This window comes from Falco punctatus, assembly GCF_963210335.1.
Source record: "Falco punctatus genome assembly, chromosome: 2".
Classification (NCBI taxonomy): domain Eukaryota; kingdom Metazoa; phylum Chordata; class Aves; order Falconiformes; family Falconidae; genus Falco; species Falco punctatus.
The window spans coordinates 9,740,195-9,765,176 of record NC_137581.1 but is presented as its reverse complement, the minus strand read 5'-3'; the positions used below and the strand labels follow the sequence as shown (position 1 = coordinate 9,765,176).

The following is a 24,982-nucleotide window of genomic DNA, read 5'->3' as shown; positions in this document are numbered from 1 at the left end:
CCCCCTGCAACCCAGCCAGTCCAGGTCTCTCACCTACTCCCTCCAAGCATTTACTTCTTCCTTACTCCTCCATGCATCCCTCAGTCCAAAAGCCCTCCCCCCCCCCCCCCCCCCGCCCCTTCCTGACACCAATCCAACATAAGAGAAACCATCAAGCTGCTCCTTTCCCCAGGATGGACACTGCCTATATCCCAAGGGCGGCAACAGAGGGATCAGCAGTGGCCATGAACTAGCACAGAGTAGGTCATGGCTGGATGCACAAATGGCCCATGAACTGAGCTGGCACACGTATTTTTTTCATAGAACGTATAGGTATAAATGATAGATATAGATATATTGCAATAGATAGGTATAGATACAAATATAGATATAGATGAAATTACAGTCAAGTTTTATGATGAATATAAGCTCCAGGATACCACATACCCACGGTATAGGTATAAAGATTATTTTTCTAACTTTGATGCATGTTGCTATCTTATCTCATTTCTGTTTACAGCTCTAATGGGAAATCGGTTTCCTGGGCCCAGAATGAGAAAAGCAGCCGAGGAGCACACCTTTGGCAGCGGTTGTCGATCCACATCAACAAAAAGGAGAACCCAAATCAAACCGCAGTCATCAAGCCTTTTTCTAAAAGCACAGATAGTAGCCGACATAGTAGCAGCGCTACATTTCCAGAGGCTAGTGCCAAAACGCTTTACGATGTTTCGGAAGCAGAAGAGCAATACCCAGCTCAGTACCAACCACAGACTCCCTCGCCTATCAGCACCCTGAGCCACAGAACTGCCTCCGTTAGCCGAACAGAAGATGATGCCCCTACCTTCCAGTCAGAGCCTCCTCAGCGGAGTAGCTCCTCTCAAGGCTCCCTCATGGAGCAGATCAGTAGCGTGGTTACTCGCTTTACAGCCAATATCAGCGAGCTGAACTCTATGATGCTTTCAACAGCCAGTCCAGGGACAATGGTGGCCACTCCTCTCTGCTCTTCATACCTGATTCCACGGGAAATCCAGCTCCCTACGACAATGACCACATTTGCAGAGATCCAACCACTTCCTGCCATTGAAGTCAACGGTGCTTCACAGTCAGCTAGGAAACCTTCAAATGGCAGCGTCAAAGAAGGCACTTCAGAGACCCCATCAGCCAAGCAAGACCTGGAGGAGTTGGTAGCTTTAACTCCTCCTTCTCCTTTTAGAGACTCTATCGATTCTGGAAGTGCGTCTCCCAGCTCTCCAGTTTCTGAATCGGCTCTCTGTATCCCGTCCTCCCCAAAGTATGACACACTCCTCATCAGAGATTATACTCAAAGTTCTTCTTCGCTGTGAATGTAGTTCAAGGCAATGTTGGATCTCAACGACTACAAGCAAGTAGTGAGAGGACAGCCAGGCCTTCAAGATCTCCAGTGTTTACGCAGATAGAGCAAGAGGCGTTGGGTCATCTTGTGAGAAACAGAGAGGAAGAAGAGGAATTACTTGAGAAGTGGAAACATCAGATTAATTATGCTGTTTTAAAGACAAAATGACTCTTGGCAGATTATCGTGGCCTTAAAAAAACATGGGCTTTTCAGAAACACTGAATCTATTTTTGAGGGCTTATAAGGAGTCTGTTAAATCAGTTACATACCAAGTGCTTTGCTTTAGTATTACAATGAACCGTGTGTACACTATACGGGGCAGGGGGGGAACTAGATTGTAAACAACTGTACAATGGTTTGTTTGTTTACTCTGATTCCTTACCCAGAAGTGAACCTTGATCTTTTATCAAGAATAGAAGACCAAACATTGAATGTACATTTTCTAACAGACTCAAATCTGGGACCAACCTGTCAAGCTTTCTTTCTTTTTTTTTTTCTTTTTTTTTTTTCTATGAAGATCTCGGAAAGCAGTAATGTATGTCCAATAACTACCAAACTTCTTGCTGAAGCATACTGTGTCCGTGAAACGTTCCACGTGGATAACACTAAGCTGAGGCTTTGCAGTGAGTGACTGCAATATGGAGGGCTTTACAAGTGACTTCTCAACCTACACGTTTGTTTATGAAATTCTCTTCTCTCAGTATCAAATATTCGATTTGTTAACATTGGATTCACCTTCACAGCAACAAAACCCAAGGAAGACTTCCTGACTATTTCACCATGTTGCCAACTAATAATGAAGTAGCAAAAAATATTTTCTGGAGTACTGTTTTGTAATTCCCTTATCAGGGCAAGTTGTTGAGGTGAATATTCTCTTTCTAGCAGCACTACCAAGCTATATTATAGCTGCACTCCCTACTGAAATCCACACATTTTTATGGATGTTCTTATGCTAACATTACCAGTTAAAATACTTATTCGGGTTCCCATAGACTCTGCTTGTAAGGAACAGGTAAACGCCCTAAGGATTTTCTCCATGCTTTGAATGACAGAATTCTAGGAGACCAAGCTGGATTATGATGAATGCTAACTGTCAATGGAAAGGTTGTCATAACTCATAGATAGGGAGAAAAAACCCTGCGTCAAACTCTGCTTAGAGGTGATTTAACCACTCTTTAGTAAGCAACAATTTTAACCTTATTTAGCTGCTGATGCCTTGCAGCTATGAACTGTGACAAAAAAAAAAAAAAAAAAAAAGAAAAAAATCTTTCGAAGCAATACAGAGTAAAGTTAAAACAGAGAAGACCTAATGAGATATGAAGCAACAGAGTCTTTCTTTGTTTCTTAGCAACTCACAGAAGCAAGGGGATTCCCCTTATTTTTTCCTATACCAAGGTAGTACAGTTTAGTGCACTTCATACTGTCACAGCACTTTTTTAATACAGGCAGGGAAGAGTTTTAAAGTTTGAATAGAAGCTACATAATTTTTGATAGGTGTAGTTACATAGAACTTGCAAGTCAGGCCCTAAACGCACACTGTATTGGCTCTCTTCTTCATGACATAGCTGTCCTCAGGTGCCAAACTTTTATGGGTTTGTTTTATTTTATTTAAGGTTAGTATGAAATGGTGAGCAATGTACTTCAACTCAAAGTTGAGTTGATGTAGCCTTACATAGAAGACAGCCTCATGGAAGGGAGCCTTGATAAGGCTGCTATGTTTCGTTTTCAAAACACTTAGATCTTATTTCTTCAAAGACAATAAATATTTTGTAATCAAAGTTCATACCCCCTTTTTCTCCCCATATCCAAAATAATAAATAATTGATCAAACAAAACAAACAAAAAAGATGAAAGCACATTCACATAGTTCAGCAAAGAGCATTTTTCTATTCCTTTGGGACATTAGTTTCACCATTATGTGCTGCACCCCAATTTGCTGCTCAACAACATTAAAAAAACAAAAGCACTGGATGAACGAATCCAGGCTAGCACCTCACAGAGATACTTTAATGACTCTACATCCCGCACAAGACAGTGTTATCCAAGAGCGGTCTGTGGGCATGCTTGTTTTGCCTGGTAGAGTTGTTTACTAGCTATGCCTAGAGCGTGAACCAGCAGGTCACAAAACAGCTCTACTCCAGAAGGCAGGTAGATACACCAAGTCGTGACTTTAGGTCCTTGTTGCTTATAGGTAGTTCTTGCCTCCTCACATGACTGATTAGTGCAGCTCTATGGTTTCCAGACCAGAGCTTGGTTTTGCCCTCCTGGGTCACAGTACTAGCATGTCTCATCATTCCTTAGCTGCCCACATCTTTAGGAAAAGGCATCTTTTTTCACAGGTTACAACCAACCTGCATTTAAGGGAAGAGCACATCCAATTAGTCTGTGACAAACATTCACATTTAGGGAATTTGGGCCACTTAAATGTTGTTCATGGAAGACTTATATGATAATACATTTCCCATCAGTGCAATATTGTTTTGATATATACAGAGTGTACTGAGATAGTTAATGTGAATTTCAAAGGGATTCTATAACTATCTGTTCTCTTATACTTTAAGTTGTTGACCAATGTCCTTACTAAAACATTTTCCAGCTTGATCTCTCCCTAGCCTTTTAGGTTCCTGTTTCTGTAGTCTTTTATTATGTTGGTGGACACTTAATACCAATGTATTCCTGCTAAAATCTGTGGGCTTAACTGCACTGTGAAATAATCAACAGTGGAAATAAGGATTATACAGACAAACATAAAAATATTTTCTTAAAAATGTAATTAGTAAAAAGGAGTGAGATATAGAAACTGTCAAAATATAACTCAGCATAAATATACCTCTTCTGCTCCCAAACTGTGGTTCTGTGCAATCCTGGCCGTAGCTATAGCTCAGAGCTTCTTGACAACTTAAATATGTTGCCAAGATAATATAGGTGTGCATGTGCACATGCACACACACACAAATGCCTCAATCTAACATGTGAATACAGATTTTCAGAGGCTAAAACTCTAGTATTACAGAAAACAAATTTTAAACACTTTTGCTCGCTCTCATTTTGGCAGAAGTTGTGCATCTTCTGTATATCTGTTAGCCACAGGAGAAATTTTAATTGCCCAAGGAACCAAGGATGAACCTTGCTGAGATTGCACCTCCCTGTTGCCAGTCTATTTTTAATGAAAGGTAGGTCATCCTTAGTGGCCTTTGAAGAAGGCAAAATCCATTTTAATTGTACAGGCTGGAATGTGTCGATGTCACTTTGTATGATATGTTTGGATTTCAACAAAGGGAAGAAAGGTTTTTTGGGGAAGAAGGTAACAATTATGTAATGACTGTAGCAGTAATTCAAAGGAGCCCAGTGGGAGATTTGCAAGACTGGAAAGTCCTTTGACAGAAGCCAGTGGGTTTGACATAAGAAAAGAGAAAATTATGAATTAAGACATTATGATTTCATTATGCTGTTTGTATGCTATTCTCTGTTTAGGACATTAAGATATAACGGCAGGGTTTTTCAGACATAAAAGCAAAGGTTACAATCATGAACACTTTCCAATCTAGCTAAAGAATGTGCAAGTACCAACTGAATGGCTTGTATTTGCCTTTCAATTTAGTGCTGCTGCCAGAAAGGGAATTAAAGGAGTTGAAACTATTGTCATCTTGACCACAGGGACCTCGGAAAATCACTTGTTTCTTTTGTGCTTGAGGCCAACCCTGAAGAGTGAAGGTGTAACCACCTCTGGAATCTGTGTTTTTGAAATAAAGAGAATCACTCTGGCAAGTCAGCTGGGAAGAAGCATTAGCAATACTGAAGAAGAACTGTATTTTTTAATTGGCTCTGAAGAATAATTGCATGACTTTGGAGATGTGCTTCCTTGTACTTCTATCTGAACATTTGGTGCCTAGAACTCATACAGAGACCTTAGACCAGAGATTTTTAGACCATGGTCCACAAAGCACTTGCTGATGTTTCATGGGAGCCTGGTTGATCACAAAGTCCTGGCTTCTTCCATTGATTTCCACCTACAAAAATGAATTAAAAGTTAAATGCTAATTAAAATTTAACTGTTAAAAGTTTTAAAAGAAAAAAAAATGTTAGCTTGCTTGGATGTTTATTCAGTTCCTGTGTTTGCAAAAGGAAAACTTTGTGATCAAAACTGTGAGAATAAGATCTCCAAAGACAGTAAATGGGAAGGCCAATCCGTGATTCAGACTCTGGTTGATAGCGATGCTCACCTCGGGATGTTTTCTTTAGAAAAATCAAGATCAGACTGAATGACAGCACAGCTATGGGGTAGAAGTTCTGTAGAGGAAAGTGTGCAACTTTGCTATTCTGCTTAATGCATAATTTATGAGACGAAAGGGAAAAACGTGACAGCAACAGACAGCATGCAAAAAATGTCAGGTCCTTAGGGAAACCGGAGCACTATGCTCAGGATTAATAACATGACCATGACCATTCAATTCTATTGGAGACCAGTGTCAGGCAGGGCTGACCCAAAATAAGGACTTTGGTGCCTAAAGTTAGGATTTCAGCAGAATTTGATACCTATATTTAAAATCCAGTTTTAAAACCACTATTCAACTGTCACCTTAGTCAGGCATCTAGCATTGTACATGTGTATATGCTCACAACTACCCTGATCTTGACACATCTAAGGATCTTTGCATCTAACTTACACTAAAATCCATTAGGGATCCAGAAAACAATGGTTCTTAGGTTAAAACCCTGTATATCCCATGACTCAGTACACAGAGTGCACAGCACATAGACCAGCAGGATCATACACCCTACGAAACTGAGTAGGAATTATCCTTTGTTTTAAGGCTATGGGTCTGGTTGTGCTGCTGTTTTTATAATAGCCTTGAGGTTAGAACAGTCAGTCAGAAGGCAAGAGACCTAAATTCAAGCCCTGCCATTGCCAGAGGTGGTGGAAATCTTCCTCCTGGCTAGGAAGTGCTGTGATGACTCAGTGTGGAGGTACACTCTGTTCATCTCACTAAGGTAACTTCACAGGACAGAAACAAATTCAAGAGTTCCAGAGTAGAACAGGAACAGCACCCTGATAGTACCTACTCTTGATATAATTAGGGATGGTATATGACCATTTGATATAAAATACATTAAAAATCTCTGCAGCAGGGACCAGGTGAGTATTTTAATGAAAAACAAGTGGAGACATGTTTTCTGTGCAATGTATTGGCTCAAAAAAAACCCCTTAAAATACTCCTCTGAAAAGTGCTTTAGTGACAGGAGGGGAGGATGTGCCTTTCCTTACCTCTGTGTCTGCAACCATCTTGTCTTCCATCTGGAGTTCTCAGACCTCTCCATGGAAAGGGAGAGTCTGAGTCTTCTTGGATAGGTGAAGGAATTAAACTTTGGGTTCCTACTTCTCTGAGACTGCAGAAAAAAATGGACTCATTTCATTTTCCCCGGCCATCTTTTTCGAAGGTGATCCAACCTTGAAACAAAAAGTATAGCTATGTCCAAAAATGGGTCCCAGTTGAAAAGTAGTATTTTCTGTGCATTGCATTTCCATACTGGCTCAAGCAGAATAATCGCAGACATCTCTTTCCTTGTTGCATTGTTTAGCTGGACACCTAATTCTTCTCACAAACCTGACAGTATGGTTGGACATTTAACAAAGGGTTCTGGCCTCCACACTAGAGCCGAGTAGTATTAAAAAAATAGGTATTACACTTCATAACTTTACGTGCTGAAGTCCTTTACTGGCATTGGCCTTGGACCTGTTGAGGTCAATGTCTAGATCTAGGCTATTTGCTTTAGCAGAGAATGATAGAGGCAGGATGTTCTTCCCACATTCTTTTGAATCAAACAGTAGACATATTTGATTAGGTTCATTCTTGAAGGAACTTGCTAGGCTTGGTGAATAGTACCCCTCCACCATTCTTCTTTATCATTGCTACTCTAGCAAGTATCTCAATGAGAAAATCAGACTTTGACTAAACTTGTTAAGGGATGTGAGACAACAGGTCCAAAAATAAGAAAGAGGTCACAGTTTTCTGGCAGTTTCATGAATCTCATAAAAGGAAGTCAATACTCTCCTTGAACAAGAATATCATTCATCTGCGACCCATTTCGGTGTGCACTGCACATATTAAAGACTTCAGTCGAATTATCTGAATTCACCTTTTTTGCTATGGTTTATTATTATACCCTCTGTTCAAATCTCTGCAATTGCCACTTACAATTCTAAACTGTGAAAAGGAAAAAAGATACAGACCAGTGAAGCATAAAGGTAAGTAAAAAATTCATCTAGGTGATGAATTGGTGTATATGGCTGGTTTTGTCTCATCTGAGTAATGACAGTACAAACAAATAATAATCATCAAGTCACTCCAATCTGCCAAATGGGAACAAATATACTATGTATATTACATGTACTAATAGGATTATATGGCAGCTGCTGGTGGTATTTGTAATTAGAAATCTATATAGAATATAGATGTTTTAGAGAGACGGTGCCAATTCTAAAAGATTTGTGTGGGCTACAAGTGCTTGTAATTATTTTTTTTAATTTGCTAATAACTTATGAACAACTGGTTTCAAACATTCTGTGAGCGTTTGTTCTTTTTTATGTTGTTGCTGCTTATACTATTAAAAAATAGAGAATGTAAAGTTATTATTTTGATGTGAACTGAAAATGATTTTTCATAAAATTTAACATTTTTATCAGCTTTGGTTTTGCTTTCTACCTGTACAAATGTAATTTATTTTAGCATTGAAAAATACATTTGCTTGTTTCTCGATTGTCTACATCATGTTATAGTTGGTGTTTATGTAGAGTCAGGTACTTTTTGAACAGTATTAAAAAAATTCTGTGATATGACTGAAAAGTGGATTTTTTTTTTTCTCTGAAATACTTACAGCTGTGTTCTCAGTGCATTTTTTCTGTGAAGCAGGTGTGCCTATACACAAGCTCTTCAATGATAACCTCTCTCTGTGTTGTTTTAAATGATTAACTACATTCATATAGTTGCCTACCAGTCTAGTATAGTTTGATATTTCTCTTTTGAAACAAATACAGTTTCGTTGGTGAGGTATATATGGATTTTCAGGTCAAGAGGAAATAGAATAATAACCTAGTTTCAAGCAACCGAAAACAAAGCTGTTCAACTGAGAATTCATATATCAAAGCGTTATTTTTATGACTGTTGTAAGAAACCACATTACTCCTACCATTGCAGGTTTACATATAATCTTGAACTGCAAACAGAACATCTGAGAAAATTTTCTACACCCTTTAATAATTTGGTTTCTAGTGCTTTGCTATTGTCACCACTAGAAATTAATGCCTTACCTGGAGTCTGGCTACATTCTGTTTCCAGCCAACAGATTTTGTTTTACTTCCCCTGCTAAATGGAAAACAAAAGAAAATGAAACAAAAACCAAAACCCAAAAAAACAGTTTTCTTAGTTATAAATCTTCTCCATCCCATTCTAAAATCTGGTCTCACTTAGATTGGCATGAATCTGGAAGAGCTGCAGTGTATGCAGTGACGAGCAGAATGTGAACTGCATCTCTCAGAACAAAGACTATCACACGCAGTGTTTTCTAAACACATCTCCAGAGGGACTGCTGATTTGCTTTATTTGCTGTTGAAGAATTAAAGGGAATAATTTCATTACACAATAGTAGGGAAAGTACCCGTCTATAACTAAAAATAAAGTGAATCCACATTGTGTCTTTGAACAATCTAAAAGTCCACATCCCAGAGTAAACTCGTTCCATGCAGAATTCTCCATGGCAGTTGTTTATACAAAATATACTGCTTTAGGTGAAGAAAGTTTTAGCAAAAGAAACAGTGCAATTACACTACACTTTGGAGACAAGGTTTTTGAAAACAATATGCAATAGCCTGCTTCACTGCAGAATATTTTTTTTTTTAAAAGCATTCTCTGGAACACTGGATCTAATATTTTTTTTGTTGTTTACAAGAAAAATTAATTCTTTCCATGCTCAATCAGCACCTCTCAGCTGCATTTCTTCTTGGTTTATATTATCACTACAGTATGATGGCATTCAAAACTAATAAACTTATAAATCCAATCCCAGATTTAATCACAATTTAGTGTTTACACAAAAAGAGAAGGGTATGATTCCATTACATGCCTTCAGAACTATCAGCGCACTTGCTGGTGAGACAAGCAAAATCTCAGTGTCTTGGAAAGTTTGAAATTTAATTTCTCTGCCTCTCTGGAGTATGAACTTTCTTTCATGTTTGGTCCATAAATGCCATCTGTTACCATAGAAGCCTTACTGCCAGCACTGCTGTGTTCCCACCAAAAAAAGCCACCACCAAACAAACAAAAACAAACTCCAACCCCCACCCCTCCTGATCATATTCACCCTGTTTCAGCTGCCTAGGTCATGAAGCAGCAACAGGCAAACGGTGTCCTTAACGGAGGCAGAACATGACAAAAGGAGAAAAGCAAGTTCATGACTCCCCCAGGCCCTGCTTAGCTGAACTAATACATGGACAGGGTGCTCCTTTCCTTCCCCCGCCCTCCTTCTGCTCACAGCAGAGACAAACCTTGGGAACAAGGCTGGGATTTGAAGAACTGCAATCTGGCTTTCTGTCTGTTTAGGGGCTGTTTAATAACTTGTTTTCCTGTTGTAGGAGTTTCAGACCAAACCACAGCGTAGTGCATGAGGCATTTGTTACAGCAAAGAATTTGACTAGGTTTCTTTCACATATACAGAGCCTTTTGTGTTTTATTTACGTTTTTTCAGGGAAGTTCAGCTTAAAACCACCATCTGTTTTTATTTGTTTGTCTGCTTGTAAATCACATCTTACAATTTAGTCATGTTTTTTAGGCTAAACCAAAGAAACCAGCATGCTTGTTCAGTATGATTTTGTAACAGGGATTCAAAACTTCCCTCCACATATCTTAACACATTTAATTCCTATAATAAATAATTTTAGTAAATTAAAAGCTTCACTGATAAGTGTTGCCTGGACTTTCTATCATATATTCTGAACATATATACGTTCACACATGTATGAAAAGAGTGAGACTTTAGATTTGTGCTTGTTTGGTAACATGAAAAGCAGGCTCGAGTGTTTGCCACAAGATTTCTGCGGTGAGTAATAGACACCCCAGGCTGTCTGGCCCTCACGGCAGCAATTCCGAGAACCTGGGTCCTCTCTACTGAGCACCCTCTGCCTGAGCCACTTCAGAGCTTCAATTATCAATACACTCAAACATGCGCATAAGCAACAAGAATGTCAGTTGAATCTCAAGAATCACTTTAGACTCTCGTTTAACTAAGTGTGGAGATACATCACTGATGAATCTGGAGAGGAAGATGCAAAGAGGATGTGAACTCCTAACAATCTCAGAGACTGAGAGGGTAAGGTTGGCTTCCAAGAAGAAAAAATACTACCGGGTGTTCACAAACCAAGGTGTCATTGACAAGCTTACAAATAAAATGCCAGCAAGGCAAAGTACGAAAAGGCGATGTCCTATATCTATGTAGAATGAATAAAAGTAGCATATGGAATATGGAGATAAATTGACTAATAGAAATAAGGGAAAGGGAATCAAAACCAAAATTCAAGACTGTATTAGAAGTGCTTGCTGAAATATTACTAGAAGAGTAGTCACAAGACTATAAATTTAGGAAGCAACTAAAGAGGCTAACACAACTCTGGGAGCTCACCTGAAGGCAGACCGGCCAAAAGTGCTGTGTATCACATTGCCATGAAGCAAGCTGTGGGTGGGAGAACATTAAAGAGCAGGAGATAAATCCTATAATGATCTTATAAGGTCACTGGATTTCCATGCCACTGTCAGACTGAAATCCTGACACAAACTATAAACTGTATGAGACAGCTATATTTCCTTCCAGATTAACTTGTTCCTTTTCCTCTTTGTTCTTTTCTTTGTTATTTTCTCACCAGAAAGATGTTGGACATCTAGATAATAGCCATAGAAAAACCTGGCATCAAATTAGTGTGGCAAAGTTGAAAACACAAAGACTTGCCATATTTTTCTTTGGGAAGATAAGGCTGGCAAGCATTACCCATAAATGAATACCAAATGTCAGAAAACATTCAGCCAAAATGCAAGCTTCACCAAACTCTATCTTAAAGCAATATAATAGAGTGCCTTGGCTTGTGCCACTTACAGTTTATCCCAGCTGCTTTCCAAATAGCCCTGGGAGGCTTGGAACGATGACTTCATTAGGTTACAAAATACCAGGCTTCCTGGTTGCACTGCTGCTCCAACAGCAAACAGCATCTGTTCAGTCTGGGAAAAGCAAAACAGTAGTCCAGATATAACAAGACATGTATTTCTCCAGTGAATTAAAACCCCCTAACCACAGATGAAAATGCATAGTTGAACACTGCTATGGAGAAATCACGTCTGCTGCAAATAATCACAGAAATAAAGGGAACCTCATCAGGCTTGAATTCAGTCCCAAAGTTGTACATTTCTTGTACCACATGACAAAACTTTGCCATGAAAATACAGGGATTATCTTTTGCTCTGTTATTCTTCAGTTATCTGCTAATGACAGACCATGGAATAGTGAGCCTTTAATTCCTTCATTATCCTTTCACTACCCCAAGCAGACAACAAATTCACAACATGATAACCAACAGGGGATGTTCGACCATCTCATAATGCATCGACAGCAGTTGTCTTCAAAATAGATTGGGAGATACAAGCAATGAGTCAACACTGGCTGAGAGGGAACATGTAGTCAGCTGAGTGAAGCAAAGCACTGCATGTTTTACCAGATAAGGTGGAAGAAAAAGACTCACAGCAATATCGATACTGAATAATTTCACTGGAAACTGGTGGACTTATGCACGTGTAACAGGTCAGAATCTAAGGCTGTGTACAGAGTGAGTGGAAGTGTAACACTTTTTATGAAATGTTTCCATAGCAGAAGTTTGCCAGAGAATGTGCAGCTTTTGTTAATCAGTATTTGTTTTCCCAGATTCCATATTTGATAAATTTCAATAATACCTTGGCTTTGATTTTTCCTGATAGAGCTGTCTAGGAAAAACAGTCTACCTGAATTCCATTGGAAATCTCCTAAAACCTTTCACTTTTGTTATTTTAACGAGTCCTTGGCAATTTCGTATTAGTACTGCCAGTACCGGTTATCTTTTAATTAAACTAAAACCCAGAAAAACAAATCCCAGTTCTAATTAAGCCAATGGGAACTCAGCCATAGAATTACTTAACTAGTGAGTAAATCTGAAGTTTATCGTTAACCTTGTTTGTGTTGGAGCTGATAACAGCCCAATATGCATCAGCAGGGGCACTGTTCCTGATGGCAGCTGAAGGGGGATAATTTTCTGCAGACCGCGTGTTCACAGAAGTACATCTCCTGACTAAAGCTGGACTTCCTCCTGTCTAATACTCTATTTTATTCTGCACCAACTACCTTTAATACAAAGCTAGTTTTCTGGGAGGGTTAGTTTCCTAGAATAGTCAAAGGCTACATCATGCCAGTCAGTGCCAGAAAATGTTCCCATTCATCTTAAATTTACTAGCACAGACTGGATGTAAAGTCATATTCTCTGTTTTAGAACTTATTCAAGCCTGAAACATGAAAAAATCAGGGTGGAACACTAACAGGTCAAAGCAATTGGATCAAAATTGAAGGGAATGATCACTCTGTGGGACAAATCTTTTTGAATTTAACCATTTTCAAGTCTTGTCTCTTCTTCTGTCCTATGGGGAAGAAGGGAAGAGCTCTAAACCAGTATTCAAACCCAGCCCAAAGAAGTTTTGCTACAGCTGCTGGGACAGCAACCCTAGACATCGGCCCAACAGTTAAATCTCATTCTCCTCAGCAATGGCAATGGTTTCAGTGGAGTTACCAGGCAGTGGAAGGGTATTGAGCTGAGTTAAACCCAGCACTAATTCCTAATACCCACTGGCTAGGTAATAAACGTACTTTTTGTATATGTTATATGATTTTTGTATTACGGGGTTTGGTACACAACTGGTCAAGGTGGTATTTTATTCAGCCTTCAGCAAAAAATAAGGGCTGTTCTTGCTCATAGCACTTTGTGTTTTCTAAAGCTGCCATTTCTGCAGACACTAGATTGACTTTTTTTATTTAAAATTTTTTTAACACTAGACAACAGTAAAAATATTCTTATTGCTCATCGCCTTTGTTTTTCTCTTCCTCTTTACAACTTCCTTCTACAGCAGATTGGTGCCCCTGATGCTGTATTTCTGCAGTGTGTCAGCTCACATTGCACAGCATCCAACTGGTGAAGCATGTTATCTACACAAGGAAATAAGACTGTTTTCTTTTTTTCCTCCACCCACACATCAAAACAAAAGTCACAGAATAGGTCAAATCATTATGGTTTGCGTGACATGGTTTCATTCTTCAAACATTTCTGTTTGTTAGTTGTCAATTTAGTCTCAACAGACAATAATAACATTTCTGATTTTAAAGTCAGTGGTACTATCTATAACAATTGTTCGGCATTTTCAGTGACTAATTGTATCCTTATTCTAGCTGAATCACTTTTCACAACAAATATTTTTGTATGAGAAGTAGAGAGACACAAAAAGCGGATCCCTTATGGCAAAAGTGTCACAGGTTTTAAAAGAAAAAAACTACTTGTTTTAGTATTATGTTCATACTTTTGTCTTACTAAAAATATGTCTCAATCCTAAAGATAATGGGGTTTAGTTCATTTATTTGATAAGTCTCTTCATTATTGGCATCAATACATGGATTTACTGAGTCAGTTGGCCATGGTCACTCAAATTCATGCATGTTGATGGTTTAGTGCAACTGTGTGTTAAAATGTACTGTGCTTTCAAACATTCTTCCCTGAATTTTTTGCCTCACTTCTGCACAAGCTTAAAGCAGACACATGGTCTGCTATGCATGAGCCAAAATATGGTAACTCAGCAACATGAGTGGTATATGACAACCCCCCCAAAACCCAAAACGACCTCCCTTCTTCCTAGTATTCCCTTTAACTGAACAAAATTATCTGTTTTTAAATATTCAGCATTATGGGAAGTCAAAACCCAAGTCGACAAAGAGGAACCAAGTTCCAAATTAATGAGTCTCCCAAAAGGAAGATAATTTTGGTCCAATGTAAAAGAGATCAAAACATGGAGGAAAAGTATGAATAAAATACAGTATGTAACCTCTGCCTTTCTAATTCCATTAACGGTGTTTCCACTTCTAAAAATTAAAATAAGACTTTGTTTTGCACTGATATAGCTAGCATTGCAAAATGCGAGCGAAGACAAGGCAGTGATAGATTTTTATGCAGTACAGCAAACTGAGGTCAGTCCATGGTGGGTAATTTAAGACTGACCCCGAACACATCTTGTGAACCACCCCTCACACTTCATATTCGGTGGGATTTAGCTAATTATCTCTATGGCTTGTAAAAAGACAGAGTCTTGTTCTTTTACGGGAAGGATTTACTGATAAGCTTAAAAGGTCTGAAACCCTCTCATCCATCCTACTTCCTCAGCCCAGCCTAGGCTCTGCGGGCAAATATTCTGATCCAGTGCAATAAATCTTACAGCTAGAACCTTAGCTTTGCCATTTCTATACTTCCCATCTTAACTGCCACTTGGTTAAAGCATTTGCAAAAAGAGCCTGCAAGGAAAAATATCTTCACAAAGCTCTTCCTGAGAGTTTTATTACCAAATAGTGTTATTTAAGTGCTATTTTTCTTCTGTCTAGCACAGCCCTTCTTCCTGATGTCAGAAATCCCTTTGGTGGAGCATGAATGGTGCTGGCTGTCAGCTCTGTGGATTTTGCTGTCTTGTCACATCAGAGATAATCTTACTATTTCTTCCTTGAAGTTGCTTCCTAAGGATGAAGAAAATGAAAAGCTACAAATGAAGAGATAGAAAAATGAAGTAAAACCCACAACACATTATGGAGTAGAGAAAGCTGTAAATATCAGGAAATTTTCAGGTGATACACTTTGTTCCAACCTGCTTAACTCCTTTTTATGCCTTATTACTTGGCTCAGATGATCCCTAGCGTCAGCAGCTCCTCTCTGTGTATGAATTAAACCTCTAATGAGATACTATAGTGTAATTGATTTCCCCAAAATCCTTTACAAAGTCAATGCAGAACAAATAATTGAATTCATCCCAAATTCTAGGCAACACCCTTAACATCTCTTCTCTCACCCCAATAAATCAATAACTGCTTTGGCTTTTCTTGGTTGCTTGGAGCCACTAAATGTCCTGCTAAAGGAGCTGGTTTGTCCCAATATGGATTTCTAGAGCTGGCCATTTAAACTTGGCAAAGGAATACAGCTAAAGTCCTCCCAAAAAGGCTATCACATGACCAGCAGCTGTTACCTCCCCCTTCCATCTCCTTTTACCCACTCCTCACAAATATTTGTTATGCTAGTCCTTTTTTTGTGTTCTGGAAATATTGTGGTTTGTTAAGGAGATGACAGATTTGGGCTTGATTTTTTTGAACGTGTACTGGAAATATTGTCATGATCCTTTCAAAGTTGAATAAATACTCTGGTCTTAATGCAAAAATACATATGGATATATACATCCTCGCAGATGTACTGTTTATTCATCGCATTATTCATTTATTTACTCTTATAATGTCTAACATAAATAGTCCGCAAATCCAGAGGAATACAAACTTTTAAAAACTTTTTATATTGGTCTTCATTTGTATCATGCTCAGAATTATTAACCTCAGAAGACAGCAGACAGAAGCATAGAATCATAGACAGGTTTGGGTTGGAAGGGGCCTTAAAGACCATCCAGTCCCACCCCCCTGCCATGGGCAGGGACCTTCCACCAGCCCAGGCTGCTCCCAGCCCCGTCCAGCCTGGCCTTGAGCCCTGCCAGGGATGGGGCACCCACCGCTGATCTGGGCAGCCTGGGCCAGCACCTCACCACCCGCACAGTGAAGAATTTCTTCCTAATATGTAATCTAACACACCCTCTTTCAGTTTAAAGCCATCCCCCCTTGTCCTGTCACTGCCTGCCCTTGTAAAATGTCCCTCTCCAGCTTTCAAGATCTGCTCCTTAAAGTCACTTGCTCCTTAAAGTCACTGCTAAGTATCAGATGTTTTTCATAGTGAACTAGAAGTGTTCCTGCATAGCATCATGTTATGCCACCTTTTTGTTTTTCTTCCCCCAGCATCTGTGAAGTTATTATTGGCAGATGCAGGCTGCTTTATGAACTGGTGCTCCCTTTTAAATTGCATCAGCCATACTGAGTTAATGGACCATGTTTCAGCAGAGTGGGTGGGTAGTGAACCACATAGAACTATTTAGCATTCAGGGAGCTTTTTCTTTCCTTCTTGTCTAAAACTGTTACTTCAGCAAAGTAGCAAGTGCCACCGGCACCTGTTTAGCTTGCCCCTCTGGTAGCAGGGGATAACACTCCAGTAAGGACAGTGTAACAAAAGATTACACCACTCTTCTCCGCATAGCTGGCAGTGTAACAGAATGGGGCAAAGAAATAATTAAAAAAAAAAAAAAAAAAAAAGACCACTGAGAAAGAAACCTCCTCCACTGGAGAAATACAAGATGCATTGTTGTTTTGTCGATATTCTTTATCCTCATCCGTGATGGCTGTCAGGGAGCTACTGGATTGAGATACTGGATTTTTAAGTAGAGCAACTAACATAAAATACCACTGAAGTCACTAGGACTGTACTGATTTACACCAGCTGTGTAATAGAGGAGGAAGTGAGCTCAATTTTACTAACAACTCCAGTGAAAACTCACTTGGCTTTTATTTTCTGTTAAGCCAGCTTGGACAAAAAGACTGTAAATCTTGAACAGAAAAGTCAGGAAGAGAAATAGAAAGCTCACACCAGGGCAGTGATACGTCCACTGTCATGAAGCAGGGTTGCATTTAGCACTAAGGCTCCACGCTGCTCGCAGCATTAAGGTGTTGCTGTGTCTGAGAAAGCTGTAAACCACTCAGCCTGGATGCTGGTAGCAGTTCGCCAGAGCTACCACAGGATCTACCTGTGACCTTAGCAGATACTTAGACATCAGCTGATGCCATGTTTTCCATTGTCACAGCTCATCTGGTGTTGCCAACTGCCCTGGGTGGGCTAGGGCTGGGGCAGATGTATCTGCAGCCCACTGCAGGCAGTGGTGGTGGTACCAAGAACTGCAGACACGACTTGAGGAGCTCAGCTATTTAAAATAGTTTGTTCTATCTTCCCTTGGCAGCAACAAACCTTAAAATGTTTAGACACTTTAAAGTGTCTAAATGTTTAGACACTTTAAAGTGTCTAAATAACTTTAAAAACTGATTTGCGAGTACTTTGGAAATCTCCTGCCTTTTCTGCATCCACACAGGTTCATATGAAGCAGGTTCTCCCTCACTTAACAAAGCAAGATACCCAAACACCAGTACTGAGCTCCTTTCCTGAACACAGTAGCAAACATTATGTCAAGGAGCACACTGTTCCCTAACCTGCTGCATTTTCAGTTTTAAACAATAATCCAAAAATCTGCACAATATAAGCAATCAAAAATTTTTCAGCTGAAGATTTCTCCATCATGGCTTTTCACTGGAACAACAGAAATGCATAAATTCATCCATGACAATGTGTTATCTCACATCTTACTACCTCCATCTGCTGTTTTGCACCTGTACTATCACTTTCACCTTCAAAGCCTGAAAAAAAAAGCAGTTGTGTTCTGACAAATAACATAGGTAGATCCCGGACCTCTAATAATAATGGCTATTAAAACTAACAGAGAAATTGAAAGAGCCCCATTTAACTCTCTTTGCATTTTTCAGACTTTCCAGAAGTTAGTTTATCATCATCAGGCATTCTATGCACCACATCACAGTTTCTGTCACTTCAAACACAGAGATACTGTTTTTTTCTTTGCTTTGGAGAATACCTTGTGACCCATGAACCAAGCAGAACGTGCTGGCTCACACATGTTTTATTTAGATGCTGGAAACAACACAGTGACCTGCCAGGAAATTTGTTAAAAGTTAGTGTTCAAGTTATGTATATATTGATTATGATAAAATATTAACTTGTAGTATCTTTTTTCCTGCAACTATTGTATGTGATGTATGAAAATCACCTGGTTTTGACAAGCTAAAGATGCCAGTAGAGGCTCAAGCCATTCTAAAGGCTCAATTTGTCAATCTTTTTTCTGGTTCCTTGAAATTAATGCCATCCATCTGAGAAATGTTTCCTTATGTCATGACACTAATACTTCAGTATAGCAGACAGAGTCGGTTTTGTCCATTAAACAAGAAAACATTTGTAGCAGATTTCTGGTTCAGATTTATTTTTTTTTCCCCATACAATTAAACAGAATGCAATACTTCGTTTCAGCTGCCAGGCAATAACAATTTTCACAACAGTCATCAAAATCATTCACAAAGAGGAGGAAATCTAGTGAAGAGATATGTCAGATGACTGTTGCTTATTTAATGCCTTGCTTATAAATGAAGAAATAGAAAGTAATTGAAAAACAAACTGAAAATTTGTGGTCGCCCATTGCATAGCATATGCTGTCATAAAGTAATTCATAGGTATTAGGAGAACCAGGAATGTAACTGCTTGAGGATTTAAATTAAAGGAAGAGGGATGAGGAGCATGTTCTCTTGGGTTAACTGTGCTTCACTGCGACTATAAATCAAACATAATCAATAGCAAGAAATACTAGTGACATGTTCTTGGGAGCCACAGAAGAGTAATGAAAAAGAAGCAGTTTGGAAAGCACTCCAACCTGATGCTTTAGAAGAGAGGTTTTCATGAACATCGATTGTTGGAGACTTTTATTTGTGGAAAGATATGCAAAAGCACTTGGCTTTGGCAAGACCAGCTAAACAAGCACTGGTTCATCATTTAGATTGCTAAGTTCACAAAACTCATTCTAATGACAAAATCAACAGTAAGTGTGACATGATGAATCTTGTGCACAAAACCTCCAGCTTCAGGGAAATTTCTAAATCCTAAATCCTAAATCTTCTTGCCTTCATTTGCAAATATAGGATGATCATGTATCTACTGTACTTACAAGGCATTAGAAGTATGTTTAGAAAACACTCTGAAGATGAAAACACTTACTAAACACTAAATATATCACGGCCAAGAATGACAGATCTTGCATATGTCACATTGTACACATAAAGGGCAATACACTTGAGAATATAATTATGTAATGGCAGTTATTTTACTATTCTGTCCTTGTTATACATAACCATACACATAATCTAACATTTTAAGACCACTTAAGGTTATCTGATCATATACTCTAACTTCCTGAATGTTGCAAGTAATATAATTTTTCTCAGATTTTCTTATATGGAGACTGGGAACTCATTTGAAGAAAACCTATTGTCATTTTTAAAACAACTCACCTGATTATCAGCACTTTAGCTCTGGTGAAGTAATCAATAGTTCTGAAAAAATGTTACTTTCACAGTCTCTGAAACATGTTTGTCTGGGAAAATTGCATGCAATTATCACAAAATCTTAGCAATAAGGAGTTACAATCCTTCCCCATGCTGCAACTGAGACTTATTGTGTCCTAGTCCTTTACAGGAAAAGTCAAAATATCTTGTAATCTTGGGGTCTATCATATTCCACAGCAGGAATGGGCCTTAGAATATGTTAAATTTAGGCTGTAATCTGGTTTAATTGATCTTCATTTATTTGCGTTAGAAATTTAAACAAGCAAAACAAACAAACAAACAAAAAGTCAGTGTGATTTGCATACAGTTGCTAACTCATCATGGAACTGAGAACAGCTCTGCCCAATGTTTTACTGGACCCTCCGGTTAGTAGAAATGATCCATGATTGTTGCTGGATAATTCTGAGCAAGTCCCTTCAGTCCTCTATGCTTCAGTACACCACTCTGCATGGAGATGGATGATACTTTGGAAGTGTCTGTTTCTTTTCCTCTGAAAGATCCTAGGCGACTTGCTTATAGAGGATGCTTGGCTTTTGGATTGGCGAAGTTAGGTGAGTTCCTCAATTAAATCCCATATTTTGAGATTGGCTAGCAAAAGGTGAAATCATAAAAGCTTGATAGCACTACCAAACCTTTTAAAAAATGTCAAGGGTATGTAATAGCTAGTGACCTTGTTCTCAAGGTTGTCTTACCAGCTGCCTTGTTCAGTCTGAAATGAGATTTATTTTCAGTACGCACTATATAAAGCCATAACAGTTATACTTTTTGCTGTTTCCTGGTGGAAACAAGAAAAAAAAATATTTATTAAAATGAGGAAAAACGTGAGGCAGACAGCAATAAATCCAAGTATGTTCTCTTCATAGCTCTGTTCTCTTTTTTTACGTCAGTATGAAGTGGTAAATTATTACTATAATATTGTGTGAGCTGGTTCTCCAGTGCTACTCAAAGAAGCAAGGTGGCCCAAAGAATTACCAATGGCATTGACAATAATGTAACATTTACTGCTAGAGATTCTCTTCATATTCAACTCAAGGTGGTCACCAAAGGATGGTATGATCCTTTAGCTAGTAGACCTTGGTAAAACAGTCCCAAGCAGTTCTCTAATAATTTTTCACAACAACCTCCTGCTGAATGCCACCAGACTATATGAATCCAGAGGGTGATAAATGGGTTTGGACACTGAGATAACTGGGGTTTAAGCCTCGCTGATTTCATGTACAAAAGTGAACAAGACTCATAAAGTCTGACTCTTCAAAATCCATGACATCACTTGGTTTTCTCTGTGCTTTGAGAATTCCCTGGATTCCCTTGGAGCCCTCCCCAAACCCATAGCCATGGAGCCAGGCACTTTGCTCCTGTGAGGGGTTGTTCACCTCCTGCTATGCACAGTCATACTTTCACACTACAATCAACTCCTGCACTGAAGTATTTCCAGAAAAGCCAAAGCATCATGCCCATTGCTTTGTCTTGCACTTACTTTAAAATGCTTTCAGCTTTTGCTTCTGTGTTTTGTTTATTTTTGTTGCTTTGGCAGAAAAAAATAATTTCCAATCTCACCAAGAGAAGCACTACCAAAATGTCCAGCTCATATGGCTCTTTCATTGGTTTTGGTGAAATTTCTTTTACCTTTTTTTCTTTTTCTTTTTTCTATTTAGAATTTATAGTCAGCCATACTTAGAAATATCCAATAGTTCAAATAGCAGTAAAAGCTGACAGTAAATTACACAGACTGATACTAGTATGCACAGACAAATCCTTTCACAAAAGAAAACACTCTTTTGGAAAAATTTCTATTACAGACTACCCACAAGGATTTTTCTCTCTTGATTTAGACTGTATTTCGCCTTCTGAAAATATGGAATAATACAACAGTGAGATGAAAAAAAAAAAAAAAAAAAAGAGAGAGAGAGAAATTAGAGGCAGAAAACCCCCAATGACCTAGAACTCTAGAACCAAAACTCTAGATCCTGGTTGTGGAACGACCAAAGGAAAACATGACCTTAATCTTGAATCTGTAGGTTTAAGGATGCTGTGAGTGTAGTCTTTTATCAAACATATAATAAAATATCTAATGGATAATTCACTTAGTGTAGATACACTTTGTAGGCACAGCACTTACATGGCTTGGTATTGATGGACCCTCTGCAGGACCCTATATTTCAGACTTGATGAAAGTGGAGGATCTTTCCTTTTAATGTCATTCATACTGCCTTTGAAATAATGCCGCTTCCCTTTTCTTGGGGCTGAATGTTGATGGCAATCCTCAGAGACCTGGAACAAGGATGTGTCTGTACTCCCTAGTTCTGGGCAACTTGTTTCTCCTAAGTAATACTAACTTGCTCTGACCCTCTCCTCCGGGATTCCCTCTGAATCTCTGAATGTCTGCTATGAACCCACAGATGAACTAGCAACAAATGCAGGTTATTCCCATGAGGGAGCTAGTGTAGAGCAACTCAGGTGCAAGCTGAGACACCCTTCATTGTGAGCTTTCTTTGGTCTAAAGGGTTTAAAGGCCTGGTATGCTGCAAAAGTGCACATGCTTGCTCCTTGCATTCTCCTTCTATATCTAAGGAGATGCTCTGAAGACCTTGATGGTGTTTTTCTCATCTTTCCCTTTCCCCCTCCAAGATCTTTTCTTCTTGTGGGAAAAGGTGACAGTATATCTAAAACTTACTCTACAAACTAGCATGTTGTTCTAGGCAATCACTTACATATGTAATCAATGCCTAAATGAACTCTACAATTACCACTTCTTGAACTAAGAATGAATCAGAGAGACTGAGAGAATCAGATGAGCTCTTCTGAATTAGTTACTAGTTTATCCTACTAAAGATTTGTAATCTGCATCTCAAAATGTACATCTCAAGATGTAATATGCATCTCAAAAAAGGGTAAGACAGAAAACCTGCAGCGAACAATAGCTGATGAGCCAAAAATTCTCATACACAATATCTGCAACACTGCATATATGGTTGCTGGCTAATATATGATATGATGGATAATACCATGTAAAACTAACATGATGTTTCTATAGAGAACTGTTTACAGAGGTGCTGCAACTGAGGATCACTTTCAAGCCATGTATAAATTTTCTAGTGCTTCCTCCAGATTACTCCCTGCTGTAATCCATCTCCTTCTTTCTAAATTTCATAAAGATCATTTTCTTTTCTAACAGTTTGGGTGATTTGTTAGCAGTGCAAGTACTTGTTAAGGCCAGAGGTCACTAAGACATGCCATCAGACATGCACCTTAATTGTGATACCTAATCCTTGTTAAGATTCAGAGTCCTTCAGTTACACAGTTACCCTTGCTTATATACCTCCTTCTTTTCAACACACCTGTGTTAGTCTTGCTGAAATCCCTGTCTTCTTCCACCTCCTGGTCAATATTCTGTTTATTTGAGAAAATCAAAAACCTATCTTCAGATAGAAATAACTATCTTCAGTGTTGTCTCTACTGTTGCCTGATTTGTTTCTACTTCATCTGCTGTGCATTCCACAGTATTCGGATTGCTGCTCTTGCTTTGTGTTTTTATTTGATGTCATTCCCAGTGCACAGGGGCTCCAGCTCTCCTTGGCAGTAATAGACCATCCATCACATGAAGGAGACAACCACAGAACCAGCCTCTGAGTTTTCTAACCCAAGAGATGAGTCAACACTGTCTTTTCATTCCTATCTGTGTTGCCATTGCCACCAGTCACTTTACTATCAATGCCATTTTCATGTTGCTTTGTGATTACACAGAACAGGACATCTTGTGCTTATGTTCTCATGTGTCACTGAACTGTTTGGATCCAGTGGCAGATTCTGTGACTCACTGCTTCATTAGGAGGGGAAATGCTTGCCCTTGCTGTGCATCCCTTCAGTGTCCTGATGCCAACTACAACCCACAGCAACATGCCATTTCTTTTCTCATGGTAAAAATACTACTAATAAAATACTTCCAGTAAAAATCCCAGCATTCGAGTTTCACTAGGTGATGTTCTTCAGTTACATTGACCACCTTTGCAGTGAAGAGGAGATCCAAAGAGTTTCTAACCCAGCTATTCCTGTTCAAAGATTTTCAGAGGAATAGGAAGCTTATATCACTCAATATACCATATGACTTTTATCCTGGGTCAATCTAGTGGAACTTCTTTCATATTGTATGTGAACTGTCTTTCAACCAGCGCAGCTAACCTGGCCAATGCTATGCTGCTATCACGTTCTGTGCTAAATTCATAAGTGCATTGTGACCTCTTTGCAACTTCCAAGCTTCCCTCCAAGTTAAAGGAATTGTGCCAGTGAGTGAGCTCAGGGAGTCTGTGGAATTTTAACTCGTTTGATCTCTGAATTTACTCCTGGAAGCACACGTTCTGTTAAAATTTTGACCAAGTTCACTGTGACTTGTCACCCTTTTCTCTCACACCAAAATTTTAGTTACAGTGAAAGTTTGCTGAGTCAAGAGCTTCACCGAAGCCAAGTTTTGCACTTGGTGGTACTCCTTCATTTCAGCTCCTATGAACTTCAAGGAACAATGTTTACTGCTTGTCAGCTTTGTTTCTTTTACTAACACCTTCAGACTGCTTGTGTTTTATATGTCCTGTACTTGGCCACATTTGCTGCAGCTAGAATTGCCCTTTAACATTTTTTTGGGTTGATATTACAACTATCTTCACCATCTGTCAGGAAACAAACTGCTCTTTAATGTAAAAACAGATCATAAAATGCAGCATCCTTCTTCAGTGCAAAGAGAACTTTGGGATGTGCCAGGCATGCTCGAAGTGCTCTCTCATACTGGTCAGTGCAGAAAGCAAGGTCTGTTCATTTGTTCATTAATTCATTCTCCCTTCCTTTCTGTCTTTCTTAGAAGAGGATATTAGTTGATTCTTTTCAAACCCTATTTGCTTCACTTGCCATAGTTCAGGCATTTTTACTTCCACTGTCATGTTGACTTCTATGATGTACAAACTGGATTGTGCTATTTATCTTCCTGATGCTCTTGTCCGTGTCCAGAAAAGGTTCTTTTTCGTAGTCCTGTGAGCTTGGTCTGAGCTAATGACTATTACTGTCCTCACTCTTTCAGTGGACAAATTCTTCTGTCCTTGATAGTACGTGAGATCTCTTTGAAGCTGTATTTGTTTGTATTTGCCAAGGGTATGTCCTGAAACCCGGAAACAACTGCCTTGCATATGATCCTGCCTTTAATAAGTCTGTGCAATGCCATATTAATATAACACGCAA

The 24,982-nt window shown here is 38.9% G+C and overlaps 1 protein-coding gene across 1 annotated transcript in view; it reads left to right on the top strand.

The window, feature by feature from the left end:
* Positions 1–17,543, top strand: part of GRM5 (glutamate metabotropic receptor 5) — a 217,074-nt gene extending 199,531 nt beyond the window's left edge. Inside the window, exon 7 of the mRNA XM_080375144.1 lies at positions 500–17,543. Within this exon, the coding sequence (XP_080231270.1) occupies positions 500–1,322 (823 nt within the window). The 3' untranslated portion in view covers positions 1,323–17,543. The remainder of the gene's footprint in view (positions 1–499) is intronic.
* The last annotated feature ends 7,439 nt before the right edge of the window (positions 17,544–24,982 follow it).